We start from the raw sequence: 23,912 nt of genomic DNA on the forward strand, positions 1-23,912 counted from the left end.
CATTTACAAAATGTTAATAGGCTTTTCCCTAGATTCACTATAACTTTTAATTCCCATCTTTCTGTTTTATTCATATGACATAAGAAGCATGTACCATTTGCAAGCTGTTAGTTTTTGCTGAGTTCAGAGCAGGGCAGCAGATACTTTAGACATAAGAAAATAGGTAACTTTTTCACAAATAGCATTTATTCCTGGCACACAGAAGGACTCTGGGAACCCATGCCACGTGGAGGGATGCTCTCTCAGCCTGGAAACATGAGGAAGAACCTGGACCCTTCGCGGGATGATGTGACAGACCCTGAAAATCCCTCATGGAGGCCCTTGCCCTCCCTGGGGAGCAGGGGGGGGGTGGAGTGGGGGTGATGGGTTGGGAGGATTGGGGGTGGGGGAGGAGGGGAGGGAAAGGGAACTTAAAGTGACATGCATAAAAAGTTAAATAAAAATATATGAAAAAAAGAAAATAGGTAACTACAGATAGATTTGTCACTATAGATTTCTTATATTCAAAATAATTCATTTGCAAAGATAAAATCAATGGATATGCAGATGTCTGTATACAAAAATGAAGCTTCGGTTTATTTTTGCTTTGGTGTTCATATTAAACTGTATTTTGTTACATTATAGCTGAGATTTTCGTGTTTCAGCATAGGCTCTTTTATCTCTTTGATGGAAACAAACTAATATCAGTATATGAAATGCCAGTACATGACTGGCAATAAATATCAAGATATTCAGTAAATCAGTCACATACTCTTTTCTTCAGTGGAGAATAAAATATTTTTCAAAATTAAAATTTGGTGATAATATAAATGTAAATGTTATAAGAGTTAAAAATTCAAAACAATGAGCCCAAAGGTTTATTAATACTGTAAAAGACTATGCTATGCACATTTAAAATAGAGGAAGAACAGAATTGTGCAGAGAAGTACCCAACCATAAATGCTAGTTGGAGTCATGTTTGAAAACAGGAACTCATCAAAACTGAAGGTCAGAAGGACATCAAATCATGCCCCTCTTGTTTAATTATCTTTACCTCATTTCTTATTTAACATAGTTTTTTACACCACCTTCAACATGGACATTTTGCAATGGAAAAACATTGGGGGTGGAATCTGATCAATACGATTACTTAAAATATCCACGTAATTGTTTCCAGGTGATTTATGATCATCATCACGTCATACTTCTATGCTGACTTTCATGCCACTACGGGTGCCTAGCTGATGCATAATAAAAATTGTTTACAATATTCCCTGTTTCTCATACACAGACAATGACTTTTTGGACTTTTTGTATACCTTATTAAAAATATCAACCAACAAATACATATTTGCAGGAAATTTTGACTCGTATAATAACCATGTTCATTTTAAATAGCTTTAGTAAAGTTACAAGAGTGTGGTCTAGTTTTAACATGAAATGTCCCTCACAAGCTCATGTGTTAATACTTAAGGTAGCCAGTGGAAGGTTCTAGATCCTTCAAGAGGTGAGGTCTATGAGGAAGAAGTACGTCAGTGGGTGCAGTGACTTTAGAGGTCATACACAGCTGGCATTCAGCTCTCCTCCATTGCTGCCCACCAAGAAAGGAAGAACGGCTTCCACCCTGACTCTCAACACTCTGCCCAAGCTCCTGGGGGCCACACAACTGTGGCCCAAACCCTCTAAAATCAGGATGCAAAATGAGTCATTCCTCCCTGGAGTTGTTTTGTTCAGAGAGTTGAGAAAAGTAAACAAAAGGACCGTTTCACTAAAATTATTTTTTCAATTATTTTTTTCTATTCACCAAAATACATTTCTCTGAGTATCTTTTGCATGGGAGGCAAGAAAAATATTCTAATGCTGTACTATTTATTTGATAGTCCCAGAATTATGTTGCAAATAACATCTTACTTTCACTTCTTGTAACTACACAGACATGTCTATGAGAAACTATTATTACATCTCAGAGAACTTTGAACACACGAATACATAAATTTCTTATTAAAAAAAAGCTAATGTGTCTCTCCCACTTTTCAGTAAAGTAATGAAGAAGTAGATACTGAGGAAAAATCTGTACTTGGTCACATGTCATCAAAAGTAGGAAAGATCTAATAGTGTAAATATTAATTACAATGTTGGGAAGTCATTACAGAAAGATTTGCAGTTTCATTAAACAGTCTCGAAGCCTGAGGCCACTTATGATAATGTAGTTCACAGGGAAGATGATTATCTCTTTCTACAAAGCTAAGGCTGATTTCTGGGAGAAATCAGAAATTACACAGTAGCAGAAACATCTGAGTTTTGTAGCCCAAAAGACGTGGATGTAAATTCTCTTAATCACTAACTACATGAACTTGAAAAAACAATTCAATCACTTTTTGTTTTCTTAAAACAAAAGTTGACTTCATAGAAACATTGCAAGGAATAGTAAAATAAAAAAATAAAAACGTGAACATATGTGATGGCTTTTATAATACAGGAGGGGAAATGGCATTAAGAGGGTCTTAATAGGAGGCACATCCCTTGCTCTAATCAATTAACTATTTAATTATTTAATTAAATGTAGAAATGATAGGAAGTAACTTTACATTTATGACAGACTGAATAAGACCCGGTTGCAAGACTCAGCTGCAGTTGGATCAATTTAGGGAAAGGCTCTAGTCATTCTGGCATAAACAGTCACAACTCAGACTGCTAGAGCACCCAGACAAGTTTAACGGTTTCTTATTAAAACTAACGATAAGACTGAAAAGATTAAAAGTATTAGCACTTTGACATGCCACCTAATGTATTAAATCAATTTTAAAAATTACTTTATGTTTATTGGCGATTTGCCTGCATGTGTATTTGCACTTCATTGTTGTCAATGTCACCAGAAGAGGGCATCAGAGCCCTTGAAATTTGAGTTCTAAATTGTGAGCTGCCTTATAGATGCTAGGAATTAAACCTGAATCCTCAGAGCAGTCAGTACTTTTAGCCACTAAGCCATCTCCCCAGTCCCATTACCTTCAGTAGTGAAACATCATAATATCCTGTACATTAATTCCTCATCTTGGAGTTGTTCAACATTTTGACTGCTAAATGAATTTTAAATCCATATTACTTTTCCCCACTATGTAGTAAGATAGATTCTTATTTGCATTCTGACTCCCAGGACATAATACGAATTCAGTAAACATTCATGCACCAATAAATAAACAATTTACTAATTATCCTCTTGAATAAATCGGAGACAGTTTTATCATGAATGAAAGCATAGAATTAAATGGTTGTCTGCTTCTATAAATGTTCATAATGAATAAATTCATCTGTGATTATCGAAAGTCAGAAAATGTGCTCTGTTTGTATTGGTTAAAATAATGGTTATTAACCCCATTCAAGGGTAATTCTGTAAGAAGCTCAATGTCAAGGACATGATACTTACATTTGCCAAGTGAGCTAGCTCTATCTCCAAAAATGAGTCAGTTGTTTTGGGTTCAGGTCTGATTGTGACCACGATGATTTTAGAATTAACGACAGTATAATTTCTGGAACAGAATAATAATGATTAAAAAGAGAAATGGTTGATGGAAACTTTAATTCATGCCCCTCCATACCTTTTGGGACGACGTTAAGTAATAATAAAAGCATAGACACAGGCACATTATTCACTGAAATATGCAGTCAATGTACTCTTATGAACAAGCTCTCTCAGGGACTAGAAATTCTGGGGAGAACCAAAGGCATTAAATCATTTTATATGTAGAAAAGACTAAAGAAACAACAATACTGGCACCCTTCTGTGTCCTTAAGTCCAATTCACTCTCAAGAAGAATAAATTAAGGATTGAATTTATCAGGCAACCTATGAATGAGTATAAGTCCTTTACCTCAAGAAACACCTCACAGCCTTATTCTCCAGGAGACCAAATATTCTTGTCAAGTGCTGCCATGGCTTTTCTTTACCTTTTCCTTTCCTTTCATTTTCTTTTCCTTTCTCCCTTTCTTCCTTTCTCTCTCCCTCCTCCCCTCCTTTCCTCCTTCCCTCCCTCCCCCTCTCTTTTTTTCTCTCTCTCTTCCCTCAAATGCATGAAGAAGATGAAAAACTGTAATGTGATATATAGTGAAAGCTTGCCGAAATTTAATACAATGTTCTCAGTCTGAGAAATATCTCTCTTCTGAAATACCTTGCCAGGTAACACAAAGACTTTATATTTAATCATATATGTAAGTAGAAAATTATCAATAACTGGGCAGAGGTGGTGTATGCCTTTAATCCAAGCTCTTGTGAGTCAAAGGCAAGCAGATTTCTGTGAGTTCGAGGCCAGCCAGAGCTACAAAGAGAGACTCTGTCTTGAAGTACCAAAAAAGAGGAAATTATATAGATATTTTATATTAAACATATACATGTTATAGATGATCTAGTATTTATCGGTTTAAAAAAGTGACTGTGGTTTTTCACATTTTGAAGAAATAAGTATATTCACGCTTCACTAATGGTTTGAAACAAATTGTTCTTCCAATATGCAAATCCTTTTTAGATAATTTATATAATTATCAAACATGAGATAATTTTTAAAAATTTATTTGTTTACCAAGATAGCATTTTTAAAACACACCAATCGTAACTACATATATGGTTCCACTTTTCCATGATCTCAGACAAGCACAGAAGTGCTATTACTGTAAATTTAACATTTCTAACATTATACCATACAGACTAATTCACAGTATATTTTAGAAATTCAGGTCACAGGTCAGCTATATGATAATTTATTTATCTATCAATTCAATAAGCTAATTTCCGGTAATTCAGCATTTATGGGTATTAGGAATAATTGTGGTATATACATTGTGTGGACACATATTTTAATATCTTGGGTAAATCCCTGGAAACTGCTTGATCAGGTTTTAAATGTATGAGCCATTCTATTCTATGAAGTGGCTTATTGTTAGAGTCCTAGAATTGTGGGATAAGGTAAACCAACATCAGATCCTCTCTACTTGTGGCAATTTTCCCCATCTGGGATGCTATTTGATGCACAATTTTCCCACAAATGAATGTTAGACTGTTCTACAGCAGAGGGACACGAAGCATGCTTTCTATGAGTTACTATTTTAACTCATTTCTCATACATTTAGTACTGTCAAATAATGAATTCTTAAATATTCTTCAATATTCAGGAAGGCATCCAGGGTGGTAGAAAATAGTGTGGGAAGAAAAAAAAACCCACCAAAATGCAGAATTACTATATTTTATTTTCCTATTGGGAAAAGGGATTGCAAATTGGAAGAGCTGGTTAATTATCCCATTTCATTTAACATATGGATTGAAGGCTGTAAGACCAAGTGCTAAAAAGTCCAGAGCTCCCTTTGTCAATTTATTGTTTCTTTGTGGGTAAAAGTTACAATGGGTTTTGGTGAGAATTAATGGAAAAAGAAACGTAGAAGAGCATCAAGTGAACGATCACATTAGTATGGATTCTGGAGGGGTGTGTGTTTCACTAGAGAAAACAATAACGTTGTGTGATTCCCACAGCAAAGTTGCTCAGGCCTGAGTTTGAAGATGTAAGTTCCTGCCCGGTTAACCTGAATTTGTATGCGTTCTTATTCGGTTTCTTGGAAATAAAATACTGATGGAGTCATCAGATTCCTTTACTCCTGTTCTGCTTACAACAAATTCTCTGCATTACTAATAAGACACAATGCATGGTCATTATATTTATGTTAGGTGGTTTTCACAATAGGCATTGTATCCACATCATTTTCAATCTACGGCAGTGACTAAGCTACTGAAACATGGGTATTCGATATAGGAGCGTGATATTTTTGGCAAGGTGCTCATGAGTTCTCTTTGTGTTTGAGAATGTGGATGATGATCAATGGCAAATAAAGCGAAGATGAACTCTGCACAGAGCATTAGCTGAGTCAGGTTCCTCAGTTGCTTGGGGTATGGTCTGACAGGGTCCTAAAAGAGGGTATATGTTATAGCTTTGATGAAGTGTAGATATTACAGTTTATTTGGAATTTGTTTGAAAAGTTGTGTGTGTCATGTTATGCTTCAGGGTATACCTGTCTCATTTATGTGGGTATCCCTTTCCTTTGCACATCACACAGGGACATGCACCGAGGTTTACTACAGCATCCAGCAGACTTACATGCTTCCTTCCATAAGTTTGAAGTCCAGGGAGAGCAAGAATGGGTACTAACATTTATATATTTTTGTTTTCATTACATCTGGCAGATTTCCATGCTCAAAGCATGTTTGAGTATTTTGTAGAATAGCACATTCAAAAGAAAACAAAAGTTGATTTAAACTGTGATGTCAATATCATAGTTAAATGCCCAATAAAGGAAAAAACATAGGCAAATTTACATTATGCAGTGGTTCCTTTTTAAAAATGTGTGTATTGCACAAAGTTGGCTTTAACTTATACCATCAATTTATTATAATTTGCATAAGTGACTAGCTGGCTCCCGATGTGCCACGTCAGGTTTTGTGATCTCCTAATGCTTCCTGGCTGGTTTCACAGTGGTATACATTGCTAAGAAAGCATATCTTACAGCCAAATGGATTTCATGACTAAAGTAATAAAGTTCTTCCCTGTCCTGACCTTGAGATTTTCACTGGTATTCACTGAAAGGGGAGTCAACTTATTCCTAAAGACAGCAAAAGTGTGATTAAACTGCAGTGCAGATGCATATATAAAAGGAATTTTCAATATGATAAGCATATGCTGAAAGTAAAAAGGATGTAAAAACATTCCAAATGGTAACCAAAAGAAATCTGTCGTGGCAGATATAAGACTGAAAAGTATCATAGGAGAAAGAATATTAAATAGAAACAAAAGAGTTGATTAACCAGTAATATATGTTAATTAAATGAACATGCAAATATTGAAAATTAAAGAGAGGAGTAGACAGTGTGTCAGTAATCTGAACTCTCCTCCCCACTCCAGTAATGGCCAAATAAAGATAAATAGGAACAATAAGTTAGGAACAACATTGAAGTCCAACTGTTCCTAACAGAAATAAATAGAACACTGAAGGCAACTCCAGAAGATCACAAATTTTTCTGAATGCTTATTGAGCACTATCCATGAGGCTACATAACTGGTCTTAACAAAATGAAAAGAATTGAAATCATACCAACATGAAACTGAAAATCAATTGCAAAACAAGACATTTTGCGAATATGCCAAAAATTAATGAATACTCAAACAACTAGTGAGTTAAGGAAAAAAATCACAAGAAAGACTAGAAAACTCTTTAAGGAGAATAAAAATAAGGCATACGCCAAACTTATGAGATACAGTGAGAATAATATTAAGAGGTAAAATTAGAATGTTAAACATAAAAGATGGAATACCTCAAATTAACACACAAACACACACACAAATTTATACCTGGAGGAATTAAAAGAAATGTCAAAATAGGAACTAAATCTGAAAACAAAAATCAACAAAACTAAAAGATGTATTCTATAATACCAACACAACTTACAAGCTCTTAGGTGGATATATTTTAAAACAGAAATGTCTCTAACAACAAAATTCAGAAATTAAGGAGGAAATATTTAATCTGGCCACAGAAGAAATGACAACTATAATTTCTACGAGCATTTAATTCTGTGCCAACAAATGATATACCTTGGACAAAATAGGTAAATTCTTGAATATGTGTAGTCTTCCAATACTAAATCATGAAGAAATCAATGTCTACAAAGATCTATGGTTATATATCTATATAAGTACAAAGATTTATGTATATATGTACACATATGTACTGATAAAGGATGTCTGTACACATGTGTATCTGTACATATGTGCATATAAAATGTTACATAAAATACAAAACTAGTAAGGAGAATAATTAGAAATGATAATTTTGATATATTATCAGCTATTAACTCTAAAGACCAGATGACTGCACTGGAGAATTCTTAAAACATTTAGAGAAAAGTCAACTCCAATCCTTACTTTTCCATAAAATTGAAGTAAATTTAAAGAGTAGTTCCTCAATTTTTCAAAAAAGAAAATCTGGAGCCCTGCTATACCACAAGTAGACATAGTTAAGTTCAGTGTCAGACACTTAAAATATTTATGATGGCAAATTTCATGTTACAGCTTTTTACCACAAAAAACTAACACAGTGTAATATTAAAACAAATGAAGGGGACAGCAAAATAGAGGACATATACAAAGTATAGCTTATCATGATATGAAAAATACACTAATTGCTTATTGACAATTATCAAAATTCTTAGTCATTTCTATTTTTACAATTATCATTCATGTAGTTTTAAATATGAATACATTTATTTATAATGACTTTAAATAAGGCCCCCCAATTTGGACGAACCATAAATACAATAGAAAACTTGGTATAGTCTGTTAACCAAAGGATTTCATCATAATAAGATAAATATATTTGCTTTTAAAATTATAATCAGGGGCTGGAGAGATGGTTCAGCTGTTAAGATCACTGGATGCTCTCCCAGAAGACACTGGTTTAATTCAAGCGCCCACATGGTGGCTCACAACCATCTGTAACTTCAGTCCCAGTGGATTAAAAGTCCTCTTTTAGCCTCCACAAGTTTCATGCACACACACGGTGCATATCCTGCATGCAAAACACCTACGCATACACAATATGACAAAATAAGTGATTCTTAGGTGGCTTGCTTAGAAATTACAAATCAGAAATTGAAGTTTGGAAGACACAGTATTGGTGGAGTGGGTGAGGTGAGAGACTTGATTTCAATTTTGGTTTTCTAACAGATACAGAATTTAGAATCTCAAAAATGCTGATGATCTGGAATGTAAGTTCCTTTTTAAAAGGCGTGGCTAAATGAAGCCTAGATTTTTATGTATAATGTAGTACTACATTATTTTATATGATTAGTCATGTCAGTATGGTACCAAGGATAATTTTAATACCAAATGTCACTATTATAGAACAAAGAAATAAAAACATTCCTTTGCACACTGAGAATGACTAAGGGTGGTTCATAGTTTAGGACTCAAGGCTATGGAACATTCATTCCAGAGGAAGCTTCAAGCTCTTTTCTGAGTAAAAGTGATCATCTTTTTTCCCTATTAGTTCCAATAATAGTTTTATAATGTTCTTTTCTCATTTGTGTTTAATTCCTTTTATCAAAATAATTGTCTATTGTTGTTAAAATAAAAATCAGAATTTCTGTATTATATCAAGGAGCCATCGATATAAGACAGAAGGAAACGAAACTATGGACTGTCATCTGTTTATACTCGGTTCCTTTTCTGAAAAGTCTAATTTCCCTCACATTTACCATCTTCCTTATTGTTGCCTTTCCTGGTATGCATACATATAAAAGTTGAAAATTTCTCTGTTAATATTAATGTTTGAGTTTTTCAGAGAACAAGGAATTTCCTAACAGCAATCTTAAAACACTTTGGAAAGAAAATGGGACCCCATTTCATTGGCTCCACCTGATCCAACTTGATGCATCTAAACTGCCCTACATCATCGACTCCAGCTGACAAGTACCATCTAGAAACCAGTTTAGGACTACATCACTCAACACAACTCAGGATCAATGAATTGATACGGTGCACCTTCTATAATCTGGCCAGAGCTTCAGTCAAGAACTTCAACTAAATATCTCCTACCAACAGACTGAATGCAAATGAGACTCTTGTTACGCTAACATTTTTCCCCCTACAGGATCCCATGAGGTGTGGTCGTCCCATTTCAGCAGGAAGTAATTTTGAGAATACTACTCTCCCTTTCCCTACTGTTGATATTACAGGATGGTTTCCACCTGTTAGTGTTCATTTTCAATTATTTTAGGGTTGATATTGGAAGGAGGTATTCAGATTTTGGCATCTCTTTCAAATAAGTTTAGGTTTGGATGGGATACATATGCTTAGGATAGGATATGTGTAGATTATAATTTGTTTATTATTTTCTATGTATATATTCTTTATATATGTTTGAGACATTTTGTTTATTGATGCAATTTATTTTTGTTTCAAGATAAATCTTTTCTTTAGACTAAAAGGGGAATTGCAGGGAGTGATTTTACTTATTCATAAGAGCTGACCACTCCTGTGTGTGTGTGTTCACAAGTTCATATGGGTAAATAGGGCTAGGGGGAGGGGGCTCTTTTTCTTTGGGTTTCAGTTTCGACCTGGAGAACAGCATGTGGACCTTTGGCTCTCAGTTTTCTTAGATTTTCATGTAAGTGACTTCTCTTTCAATAAATAACATAGGACATCCCTAAATTTGTGTAGTTTAATATTTCTGCTTCAGTCTATGACGTGTGAAAACACCATAGCTCTTTATTCTTCTCTATTTTATTTATGACATTTTATTTATATGCAGAAATTTTAATGCCTGATTTTATTATTTTTAAATGATGTGTATATGTGTGTGTCTGCATGTGGATTTGTGCATGTAAGTGCAATGCCTGCAGAGACCAAAGGAAGCCAAAAGAGTCCTCGATCTTGAGTTATAGACAGTTATGAGGCACCAGACTTCAATGTGGCTATCAAACTCCAGTCCTGGGTAGAGTAGTATGTGATCTAAACTGCTAAGGCATCTCTCCAGTCCTTTCCTAGAACTTCAATGCTACGATGGTGATTAATAAAATAAAATGGAAGTTAATAAAATTTTAGTTAGACTCCTTTTGTTATCACACATGTTAATATCAACATTAAGACACATTATACACATTTTAATATCAACATTAAGATACATTGAACATGTGATTTCACTATCCTATGTACTACCACTCTTCATACACTCAGAAGTAATGATTTCCTCACAAAACTGGAACCTGATAAATTAAATGATTGTTTATAACTATTTATAGAATCTGTGGCTTGTTGTATGCTTGGATAGACTATTCTTTTTTCTTAGACAAAATTTTCTCAAGATAAATTTTTAGAAGTAGAATTGCTATATCAAGGAAATAACATTTCTCAGTTCCTTGGCATTGCCAAATTGGCTTCTAAAAATTTCAATGGCAAGGCATAAACTTTCCACGACAGTTTCTAAAACCTAGGCTTGGTTGTACCAGGACAGATTGTCACCCCTAGGGCAACCCAAGATTGTCCACTTGTAGTCCTCTTCTGGAACACACAAGAAAGAGACATATGCATATTGTGTGACTCAGAGTTGTCCTATGTGGCCAGAGTGTCTTCAAACTATCAATACTCCTGCAAAAGTCTCTTGTATGAATTATGGTAGTACCCACTACAAGTAGTTGGGTTGTCTACCTTTTATCTGTAAGAACATGTTTTACAATAAAGGAACTTCTGGAGGCATCACCATCCCTGACTTCAAGCTCTATTATAGAGCTATAGTCCTGAAAACAAAAATATACAGGTAGACCAATGAAATATAATTGAAAACCATGATATTAACCCACATACCTACAAACACTTGACTTTAAACAAAGAAGCTAAAATTATACAATGGAAAAAAACCAGCATCTTCAACAAATGGTGCTGGCATAACTAGATGCTGGCATGTAGAAGACTGCAGATAGATCCATGTCTATAGTCATACACAAAACTTAAGTCGAAATGGATCAAACACCTCAACATAAATCCAGCCACACTGAACCTCTTAGAAGAGAAAGTGGGAGGTACAGGAGACTACTTCCTGAACATAACACCAGTAGCACAGACACTGAGATCGACAATGAAGAAATGGGACCTCCTAAAACTGAGAAGCTTCTGTAAGGCAAAGGACACAGTCAACAAGACAAAAAAGCAGCCCACGGAATGGGAAAAGATATTCATTAACCCCACATCTGACAGAGGAATGATCTACAAAATTTTCAAAGAATTCAAGAAGCAAGTCTCCAAAACAGCAAAGGACCCAATTAAAAAGTGGGGTATAGAACTAAATAGAGAATTCTCAATAGAGGAGTCTAAAATGGCTGATAGACAAGAAAGTGCTCAACATCTTTAGCACTCTGGGAAATGCAAATCGAAACAACTCTAAGACACCATCTTATTCCCGTCAAAATGGCTAAAAGTAAAAACACCAATGACAGTTTTTTTCTGGAGAGGATTTGGAGAAAGGGAAATACTCCTCCACTGCTGATGGGAGTGCCAATATGGAGATTCCCCAGGAAAATGGGAATCAGTCTACCACAAGACCCAGCAACTCCACTCTTAAGCATATACCCAAAAGATGCACACTCATGCAACAAGGTCATCTGTTCCACTATGTTCATAGCAGCATTATTTATAATAGCCAGAACCTAGAAACAACCTAGATGCCCCTCAACTGAAGATTGGATAGAGAAAATGTGGTACATTTACACAGTGGAGCATTACTCAGCTGAAAAAAAAAACAATGGAATCTTGAAATTTGCAGGCAAATGGATGACACTAGAAGAAACCATCCTGAGTGAGGTAACCCAGTCACAAAAAAGACAAATATGGTATGTAGTCACTCATATATTGATTTTAGTCATGAAGCATGGGATTGCCATCCTATAATCCCACCGCCAAAGAGTCTGGGAAATGGGGAGGACCCTAAGAGAGATATGTCTGGTACCCGGGAGAAGGGGAATTGGACAGGATCTTCTTAGGGGATCTGGAGCATGGCGGAAGGGGAGAGGGAGTTGGGAGATTGAGAGAGGGAGAAGAGGAGGGAGAGGAGGACATGGGGAGCAGGAAGGTTGAGTCGGGGGAAAAATAGAGAGCAGGATGAGAGATACCATAATAGAGTGAGTCATTATAGGTTTGAGGAGAGATCTGACACTAGTGAGATTTCCAGAGATCTACAAGGATGACACCAACTGGCAATCTAAGCAATAGTGGAGAGGGTGCCTTAAATGCCCTTCCCCGATTATGAGATTGCTGACTACCTTATATGTCATTCCAGAGCCTTCATCCAGTGGCTGATGGAAGCAGAGGTAGACACCCATAGATAAACACTGAACGGAACTCCTGGAACCCAATTGCAGAGAGGGAGGAGTGATGAGCAAAGAGGTCAAGAACAAGCTGGTGAAACCCACAAAAACAGCTGACCTGAGCAAGGGGGAGCTCATGTACCCCAGACTGATGTCTGAGAGGCCAGCATGGGATTTATCCAGACTTGCTAAATTTCAGTGTCAGTGAGGAGGCCTTGGCAATCTATGGGGCCTCGGGTAGTATTCATCCCTGGCATCCGAATAGTCGTTGGGAGCCCATTCCATATGGAGGGATGCCTAGGCCCTGCCATGGATGATATGATAGACTTTGGAGATCCCCCATGGAGGGCTTCTCCTCCCTGTGGAGCAAAGGGAGAATGGGGTGGAGGGTTTGGGAAGTTGGTGGGGGGGCGAGGGCAGAGGGGAGGGAGAGGGTGCTGGCATTGATATGTAAAGCAAGCTTGTTTCTAATTTAACTGAAAAGGAAGAAAGACACAAGGAAAGAAGGAAAGAAAGAAAGGGAGAAAGAAAGAGAGAGAGAGAGAGAGAGAGAGAGAGAGAAAGAAAGAAAGAAAGAAAGAAAGAAAGAAAGAAAGAGAAAGAAAGAAAATTGTATAGCATGCTTCCTTTACTTGAAGGAGCCATCTCAATTTTATATTTTAATTTTGAGCAAAGGTTTTATCCATTTGTGTGTGTGTGTGTGTGTGTGTGTGTGTGTGTGTGTGTACACATGCCACAGTATCCATGTAGAAGTCTAAGGACGGCTTGAATTCATCACTCCTCTTCTTCCATCATGGTGGTTCCTGGGGTTCAAACTCAGGTCATCAGCATTACTGGTAGGCTGAGCCATTTCACTGGCTGTGGAATTTCTCAATTTCAAAGGGGAAGACAGTCAAGTAGCAGAATAAAAGTCACAGATGGAGGAATAGCAGAGTACATATTGAGGCAAAAGGAAAAAAACTACATAAATTAAAAAAGAACATTCAAATTTAACCTATGTTCTCATATGAAGGAAAATTCTTAATGACGTTTATCTGAAACACTATACCTGACCATCTTTCATAATTCTTAGTTCTGTTAGAAAGTAATTATGGCAAAATACAAAATTTGGAGACCTTACCATTTAAGATTTTACATCTTACATTTCTGGAAGACTTTTTCAAAAGTGGAAAAACATCACTGTGAATGCTTAGTGGGCACATTTCAGACATTAAATAACTGAAAATGAAGACTAACACTAGCATTTTTTTCCATTCAAAGAGCACTTACACATGCATCTCGAGTTTTCTGTTAACTTCATTTCAGGATAGCGATCAACACATAAGTGTCTCATACAGCCACTTACTGAATAATCACATATAATGCTTAACATCTAAATACTTTTACTTGACATAATAGTACAGATTGATGAGGAATAGGAGATGCTTCAATATTGTTTACACGTGTAATATTCTAACAGAATAATTGACATATTGACATCTTAAAAATCAATACTTTGTGAAGAGTACATTCCAAATCCTTTTGTCCAGTTATTTTAAAATATGCAGTCTTTATTACAATCTATGGTCAATCAACTATGCAGTAAAACACATTATCTACTTCTCTATGTGCCTGAAACTTTGTGCTTGTCATATACTTCTGACTCTTAGGTGACGGTAACTAAGGTCTTTTATATACAGAAGATGTAGTTATACCATCTACAATAAAGAAGAATGTTTAAAGTTGAAAAGACTCTTAGAAAACACAGTAACTTGCCCCCAGGTCTATCTGAATCCATTTGTATCACAAGTGGGTTAGCAGAGCCAACCTCCCAGATGCTTCTCTGCTCCATTCACTTAATAACTTATCATGTATTCATCACTTTATTTACACATAATAAGAAACAACTGTCTTTGCCACAACTAAAAAAATGTTAAATGGTAATTTTTTTCTCTTGCAAAAATGGTGTACTTCTAAACTAATTTCCAATTTCCTTGACTGTATGGATTTCTGAGCCTTTTAACAATGTGTCTTCCCCATTGTGCAGGTGAGCATATTTAACTATTTTATTAAGAACAGGATGAACCATGCAACTCTATTGGCCTTTCTAGGAAGGCAAAATCATAACAATGAAGAAAATAATCACTCTATGTTTTTAGGTTGTATATTTCCTGTATTCCCTGTAGACCTCAGCAGCAAAGAGTACAAGCACCATCCATGAAGGGTTTCTATTTAAAGCTGAGTTGAAGGCAGATGAAGTGAATTACTAAACGACTAGAGAAGTTTTGGAAGCCTTGAGTATGTTCAAATGAAATTAAAACAAGTCACCCCATAGTATCTAGACAAGAATTCTTCTATGATCAATGCGTCAAAAGGAGCTCTCCTGAGAAATAGGGATCTAACTTAATCTGGGTACCACGGAAACATCTCTTCTTCTGACATTTACAGACATGGATACATTGTAAATCTGTAGCTATTCATACAGAGCCAGAGGGAAGGCTTAGAATAAACATACTAGTTTCAAAATATTTTTCTAGCAGGGCACAAGCCAACTCAAATCTATCCAATCAAACAAGTTCAAATTCAATCCAGAGAAGAGTCTCTGTGGTTGGGAGAGAACACACACCAACCTTTACCTCCCATCCACATTAGTAATGAGCAGAGAGATGTCTACAAAGAATAATGTCTACTATCTTGTTAGGAGGCCATTTTCTGCTGGGTCAACTCTAATTGTTTTTATTTATTAGACTGTTTGTTATGCTTCTGATAAAACTTCACACATTATTCATAAGTTCTCCTCCCTAAAAACATAAGGCTTTATTTATGATGGTATGCAGGGAGAGCTCAAAGCAAGTATGACTGTGTTAACCAAAATAAAACTTGGTCTCCATCCTCAAGAATGAAGTGCTGTCAGGAAGTAAGTCATCCTGAGTAATAAGATCACTATGCAAATAGATGCAAATGATATTCCCTGTGCAATTTAATGAAGTCGGTAAAACAATAGAACACAGAAATGAATGTTGGTGGAATTATTAATTGAACTTCTTTTTAATATCTGAAAGAAAAATAGATGGATTTCTTCCAAAAAAATCTCTAATTGAGGAACATTTTTCTTAATGTAGCTGTAATTGAAATCTTATTTTGAAGCAAACTGAGATCTTGTGCAAATGAAGAACAAAACCATGTTTTCCCAGCTACTGTGACTCTCTAATTCCCTATAATGTCAGAGAAAAGTATCATTAAGTACAAAGAAAAGGAGAAGACAGATGAATTTTACAATGACCCATTCTATTAGAGGGCGGTGAGGATTTTTTTCTCTTTCTAATCTTCAGGAAAGTCATGATTAGTTACAAAAGAGTAGTAGAGCTTTAATCAGATACCAAAATTGTCTTTGGTAGTTGTTTTGAAATACATAATATGCTAATAACCTATTCATTAAATTGCTCTTTTCTATTTCCTTTAAGAAGTCCTTTGTATTACTAAAGCTAGTTTGGCTATTTCAGAGAATGAACTATAATCACATTTAAAATAAATTACAAAGGTTACAACTTACTCCTTTGTAGCTTACCTCAAAGTGGGCAAAATTAGGTCTAAGTTTTTGTATAGGACTGCTCCAAGAACAAATACAGATGATTCATCTAATTCTAGAAAGAATAAAGTGAAAAAGTATAAGTAAAACCACACAAATACAACCATGGAAACTTTAATTCATCAATCACTAAACATAAAGACAGGTAGCAGAAATTCATTCAGTCTTAATCATGCCTAGAGTAAGTTATCCCCATCACTTTGCCCAGGTAGTTGTAGACAATAGTGTTTGTGATGGTTTTGCATAAATATCAATCTTTTTTTCTGATAAGACTGACATTAGAACCTTTCTCCAGTCCATTAAAAGGATTTCAAGACTCAAAGATACAGGGGAAAATAGCGATGCATCTTGAGTAGCATTATGATTAAGTTCAGAATCACCAAAGTGAGAATTAAGACCATAGTGCCTCTTTTGAAGCTAATATTAAAAAGTCCTTAAGACATTAGTAGAAGTTAGACTTTTCTAACATGTGTTACTTGCCAAAGTAATACATGCACACAAAAGTGCATTTTAAGATGAGATATAAACAACCATACACAAAAACTGACTTTTAATAGAAAATGCAATCCCATTCCACATCTAGAGTTAAAGTATTAGGCCATATACTTTATTTTGGGATGGAAATGTTAGTAGAGAAATATGAGCACACCAAGTTCAGGTAAATAGTTTGTGGTTATATTTTCCCCAACTTTTTTTTTACTTTTTAATGTATATTTTTATTAATTCCTTGAAAATTTTATACATTTTATTTTTGACAAATCTACCCTGTTCACTCAATTCCTCCCAGATCTAACTTTCATTTCAAGCCCATCCAACTTTGTTTCTTTATTTTTTTTTAACCCATGCAGTCTTGTTAGTGTTGATGATATACTCTTGGGTGTATGGCCACACACTAGAGAGAATTTGACCTACCAGAGGCCATACCTTTAAAGAAAACTACCTCTCCCAGTATCTATGTATTACCAATAACACCTAATACATAATCATCGATATCACCTAGTACAAGTTTTGAAACAAAATTGATTTCTTCACCATAGCCACCTAGAATTTCAAAAGAAATGGTGCCAAATGTATGGATTATTCGGAAGATAATTGCCACACTATTTTTCCCAACTTTAATAAATCTTTTCCTTAAGTAAATCTGCTGATTTAAAGACCAAGGACACGTTGTTTATATTTATAAAATTGGTTTACAAACAGATTTGTAAGGATTTCAATATTATATGATATAAGAACATGTGTACGATTTACTAAGTGACCTTGTCAGGAATGTTTGGGTCACAGCTCATATTATTGTTCACAAATTACCTTTTGATGACACAGGAGTAAAAATGCTTTTGGGAATCACGACTCGATCTTCTGAATTCCTTGCCCAGTCTACCATTCCTTTCCGACCCTTCATTGGGAAGTTGATGTCTGTTAGAACAGAGGCTGCAGGAAGCTTCTGAATGCTAGCAACTATTAAAAAAGAAGGAATACCATCAGCAAAACTTGCTGTAAGTGTCACTGAAATCAAATTACTCAAATAACGTCTGAGTATACTCAAAACTGAGTTTTGAGGAACAATTATAGTTAGTAGAAGATTAAAATGCACATGTTTATTAGACAGCATAGTTCTTCCAGGCTGGGGATTCATTTACCCCTAGCTTTCTTTAGCTCTAATTTGGAATTATACAAATGATGGTCAGTGGTGACTGAGTATCCCATGAAGACCCACAGAAAATAGCTACACTGTTTCTTCACACTGGCTCTCCACTGCAACCTTTAGAAGCCCGAACTGCACTTTCTATCACATAGTTTAGCATACCTGTCTGGTAGACAGAAATATTTAAATTTCTTTTGTCTTCAGAATATGTTTTCTTTATATAATTGCCAGAATAAGTTTGTTATAATTTAGGTGGGTCCACAAAGACAAGAACAGTAAAGCAAGAAACAAAGAACTTCCTGGATTCAAGTGATGCAAAATAGAACCAATAACAATACCATAACTACAAATCAACTTGATATACAGAAATATCAATCACAATCACAATATAACCTTAAGACTTGTCCCCTAAAATTGCATGAAATATATATATATGTAAGAATATATATTCATATTTGGAATTGTGTTTTTACTACAATAAAACAAGTTTAAAAATAATTTTGATTTATTTACTTTTATTTTTGTGTAGGTGTATTTTGCATGTATGTATATCTGGGTACCATGTGTGTACAGTGTATGCCCATAGAGGGTATTGGATCCTCTAGGACTGTCAGGATCCCCTAGGAATGGTAACGATGACTGTCAGCCTTCATGTGGGTATTGACAACTGAAGCAAAGTCCTATGGAAGAGCATCCAGTGGTTTTAACCACTGAGTTATCTTCAAACCCTAGAAATACATATTTAATACATGTTGTAAGAAACATAAATGGTATGTTTTGTGAATTCTAAGTGTACTTATTTTATGTAATAGGAATATTTAAATTTATAGGACATATACCTGTATTTATACTAATGTATATAATAAGGTTTAAAATGATAAATACTTGAACACTTATACATTATATACATTTTACATATAAGAAACATAACTTGTAAAACTTTGCTTAGGCCCATGCATGTTCTACACTAATGCTTCAAGTGTCCCATGGATAATGTAAGTGAAAAGATGATGGGAAAACTATAAAAGCTATCATAATAGGAAGGCTAAAGTAAAAACCATTAGGCTCTTCATAAGTGGATTTTATTCTAGAGGAACTTGTAATTTAAAACAAGAGAGGATGAAATTAAGATTTTTAACAATATTAGTTGTATAAATATATTACTGCACCCCTGGCTTGGTTTCAAATTAAATTGGTTATGTATTATGGCAGTGCACAGTGAAATTATACTTTATGAAAGCTCTTTGTGGCTATTATACACATCCATTATCAGCACAGGATGGAATTTCATTTGGCCTGCAATTTGACATATTAAGCTTAAAAAGGATTTGCAAACTAAATGTTGAAGGAAAAAATGTACTGGATAAGACATAAATTAGTTACGGATGTTAAATGCCATTTTTTGAATAACAAGTATAATTATTTTAGTTTCTTTTTTAATTTTTAAAACCAAGATGCTTTTCCTTTCCATAAATAACCCCATTCAAATGTGTTCAAGGACACAAAACTTCAGCTGTGTATAGAAAAACAGTCAACACATTGGTAACTACATGTCCTTGGTTCTTGAATTATAATGTGCAAAACTGCATTTGTCTTTGACTCTAACTTCAATTGCCTTGGAGCTTAGAGACAGTGTACTTCACTAGTCTGTTCCAAAGTTAATGAGGAGACATGAATGCTGTTTTTCCCATACTATTTTATTATATTAAGGAAATTAAACATGTAGTAAATGTCTGTGTAGTGAAGTCTAATCATTTCATTTCTATCAAAAATTGACAGAAAACTAAAAATAAACAACAAATAATTTTTAATAGAGGACATTTGTATCTACTAGAGATCGAGTCACTCAGAGTAAATGTTAGCTTAATACCATGTTCGTGAATATGTAAGTTGATTTAGTGATAGAGTCAAACATTTTGTTCCTCAAAACACAGTTTTTCACTAGAGGTACTCTATTGGTTGAATTAGGACTATAAGAATAGACTGTACTTTCTGAAACAGTGTAGAACAACAGAATACAAAAAGACGTCAAAGTCACTAATTTGTGTCCCAGTCTAAATTTCATAGCCTTCTTTATGATGAGTACAGAAAACAGAAGTTGACTCATTAATCACAATTATCAATGCAGTTTACACACATGTGTATAAATTTGAACACATATATACACATATATGTAAAGTGAAGCTTTTTTATCTAAAGAGTAACTTATGTCTTAATATATGTACACAGCCAAACTGAACTGATTATCATATGCCATACCTCACAAAACTTAACTATTTTTTCTTTTGTTTGTGCTTTTTGTTTTTTGACACAAGGTTTCTCTGTTTAGCCTTGGATGTTCTGGAACTTACTCTGTAGACCAGGCTGGCCTACGATTTATAGAGATCCAACTGTTTCTGCTTCCTGAGTGCTGGGATTAAAGGCATATGCCACCATTGCCTGGCTAGATATTTCTTAAAATATGATGAAAATGTCAATAACACCATTGGACAAGATATCATTTGTTTAGATTATGGAGCTCAATTTTTGGATTCTGAACTATCAATGATTAAGGCTAATATATATTTAAAAACATGAAATACTTCAATTTATACATATTTATCTCAAACCTACTAATGTGGTTGTTTAAGGTTGACATTTTGGTTCTTCATGAGCCCTGAATGGTTAATAAGGAAACATACTTCAACACGGCAAAAATAACTCAAAGACATCCTGTTTTTCTTCTTTTTTAAGTTCTTGTTTATGACATTTGGAGCAATCCAATTCACAAACTCTTCCCTTCTCCACTGATTTTAACTGTTCAGATCCCTTATGTAAATTTGGAATCAGTTAATCATTAAGAATATGGGAAGAGGCAAAGATTTATAAGATCTGAAGAGAAACCAGAGTATGGAGTCTAAAATGGCTGAGAGACACTTGAGAAAGTGCTCAACATGCTTATCAATCAGGGAAATGCAAATCAAAACAGCTCTGAGATACCATCTCACTCCCATCAGAATGCTAAAATTGTTTATTCTGGAGAGGATGTGGAGAAAGGGGAAAACTCCTCCACTGCTGGTGGGAATGCCAACTTGTGCAGCCACTTTGGAGATCTGAAAGGATATTCCTCAGGAAAATGGAAATCAGTCTACCACAAGATCCAGCAATTCCACTCTTAGGCATATACCCAAAAGATGTACATACATTCTTACAATAAGGACATCTACTCAACTATGTTCATAGCAACATTATTTGTAATAGACAGAACCTGGAAGCAACCTAGATGCCCCTCAACTGAAGAGTGGATAGAGAAAAAGTACATTTACACAATGAAGTACTACTCAGCAGAAAAAAATTGGAATCTTGAAATTTGCAGGCAAATGGATGGCACTAGAAGAAACCATCCTGAGTGAGGTAACCCAGTCACAAAAAAAAAAACAAATATGGCATGTACTCCCTCATATATGGATTTTTGACATGTAGCAGGGCATTGCCAGCCTACAATCCCACCATCAGAGAGACTGGGAATCAGGGAGTACCCTAAGAGAGACATGTATGGTAACCCGGAGAAGGGTTATGGAATAAGATCTGATAGGATTGGGTGTGGGGGGAAGGGAGGGCAGAAGGAGATTGGAGAAAGCGAGTGGGGAAAGAGGAAGGGAGAGGAGGACATGGGATAGTAGGAAGGTTGAGCCAGGGTAAGAATAGAGGAGAGAAGAATAGAGAGAGCCATTATAAGTTGGAGAAGGAGAGATCTGGCACTAGTGAAATCTTCACAGATCTACAAGAATGACACCAACTGGCACTAAGCCTACCTTAAATGCCTTCCCATGATAATGAGAATGATGACTACCTAGAACCCTCATCCAGTGGCTGATGGAAGCAGAGGCAGACACCCACAGCTAAAAACCGAATTGACCTCCTGGAACCCAGTTGTAAAGAGGAGTGATGAGCAAATGAATCAAGATCAGGCTGGCAAAACCAACAGAAGCAGCTGATCTAAACAAGGGGGAACACATGGACCCCAGATGACTGAGAGGCCAGCATGGGACTGATCCAGACACGCCCCCTCCCTGAACCTTGGTGTCAGAGAAAAGGCCTCCGTAATCTATAGGACCTTGGAGAATAGAGAAGTATTTATTCCTGTCATACAAAAAGACTCTGGGAGCCCATTCTACATGGAGGGATGCTCTCTCATTCTAGATACATGAGGGAGGACCTAGGCCCTGCCTGGGAGATAAGACAGACTCTGAAAATCCCTCATGGAAGCCCTTACCCTCCCTGGGAGTGGAAGGGGTAATGGGGTGGGAGATTGGGAGGATTGGGGAGCCGGAGGAGGAGGGGAGGGAGAGAGAAATGAGAGTCACATGTGTAAAAAGTTAAATTAAAAAAAAGAAAGAAAAAAAGAATATGGGAAGAGTATGGTAGATGAATACAGAGGGGTAAGATCAAAAACTTAATTCCTTAAACAACTAAGTAAATATAGGAGTCTTGCTGATGAAACAAAATAAGGCACACACTCACAGTAGATGCTGTGCTTCTATAGTAATTGGTTATTAAATTAACCATAATTTAATTCATCATATAAATTCACCATGAGCCTTTGAAGAAAGACTTCCCTCGATAATATCCTTTTACAGCTTATGAAGCTTAGATGAAACATGAGAGGATACAATATCTCGGGATAAATAGAGACATCTTCAATGCCCCCAAATTTTCCCTGAATTCAGAGAACTATGCTTTCAGTATAAAACTAGGTTTGATTTCTTATGAAGTAAAATAGGTGACTCATTATGATAAACTTTGGAGTCATGCCACTTCAATATCTTGCCTTTATTGGCCGAGTTCTAAAATAATCCAGGTTCAGTGTTTTCCCATTTCTGGCTTTAAAAACAATATTACAGTCATTCTTTCCAGATGTTTACAGCATATCTTGGCCATATCCACCTCCATTCCTTCTCTCCAGCTCTCACCAATCCCCCCCCCAGCACATCTCCCTCCCAACCCCATTTATCATTAACCTTCTTTTGGGTGGTGTTTTCATCAGAAGCACAAAAGAAGTTTTGTAGATGAGTCATTGTGTAAGCTGTCTTCCTTCATGGTCCCTTTGTATCATCAAAGCAAGACTTACATCTTGCGGAGATGATAAGGTGTTCCCCTTCAACATTGTGGAAGCCAAATTGAATGAAGACCCTGTGTTGTTCACCATTGTGTGAGTGTGTTCCAAGTACAAACTGGAGTTAGTAAATTTGCTTTAGCAACTTAACTCTACACATAAAGGGAAGGCATGAGGGAACAAACACTTGAGAACAAGAGAACAAAAGTATATGGATGAAGGCTGCAGAGATGAGCCAAATAAACAAACTAAGGCCAGTGAAGAACACAGTCACACAGTCATCTACCAGCTTGTTTTACCCTTGGAAGCCATTTTTGCCCTTGACTATGGTTCTGGGTGTTCCTTAGTTTCATAGACCTGCTTACAGTTTTGAATAAGTATTAATAACCCCCTTTCCACCTCAGAAGTACTGGTCTTAAAGACAATTCTTGGTGTCTGTGGTTGTTTGCATAGCATGTACAAAGGGTTTGGTCTAATCCTTCACAACACATAACCTGAGAGTAGTGGCACTTACTTGTAATTTCAACATAAAGTAGGTGGAATTAGTAGGATCAGATCTTCCTGAACTACCTAGCAAGATAGAGGCTAACCTGGGCAACATGAGACCATGTTAAAAAATAAAAAGCAACAGCAAGTATAAACAAAGACAAAATCCACATTCATTCTACAAACGGTGTGGCTGAGTAAACTGACTGCCTTTGTACTACTTAATAGCGCCTTCTGTAACACAGGTC

At 35.8% G+C, this 23,912-nt stretch overlaps 1 protein-coding gene across 6 annotated transcripts in view; it reads right to left on the reverse strand.

Annotated features, from left to right (window-relative positions):
* The window catches only part of Adgrb3 (adhesion G protein-coupled receptor B3), a 707,451-nt gene that overhangs the window by 324,837 nt on the left and 358,702 nt on the right, over positions 1 to 23,912 (reverse strand). For all 6 annotated transcript variants that reach the window (XM_040729329.1, XM_040729332.1, XM_040729333.1 and 3 more), the window contains 3 exons: positions 17,747 to 17,896; positions 16,418 to 16,493; positions 3,404 to 3,506 (listed from right to left, as the gene is read on the reverse strand). In XM_040729329.1, coding sequence (XP_040585263.1) covers positions 3,404 to 3,506; positions 16,418 to 16,493; positions 17,747 to 17,896 — 329 coding nt within the window. The remainder of the gene's footprint in view (positions 1 to 3,403; positions 3,507 to 16,417; positions 16,494 to 17,746; positions 17,897 to 23,912) is intronic.

The sequence above is a fragment of the Mesocricetus auratus genome, unplaced genomic scaffold, assembly GCF_017639785.1.
Source record: "Mesocricetus auratus isolate SY011 unplaced genomic scaffold, BCM_Maur_2.0 Super-Scaffold_100021, whole genome shotgun sequence".
In the NCBI taxonomy this organism is placed as follows: Eukaryota; Metazoa; Chordata; class Mammalia; order Rodentia; family Cricetidae; genus Mesocricetus; species Mesocricetus auratus.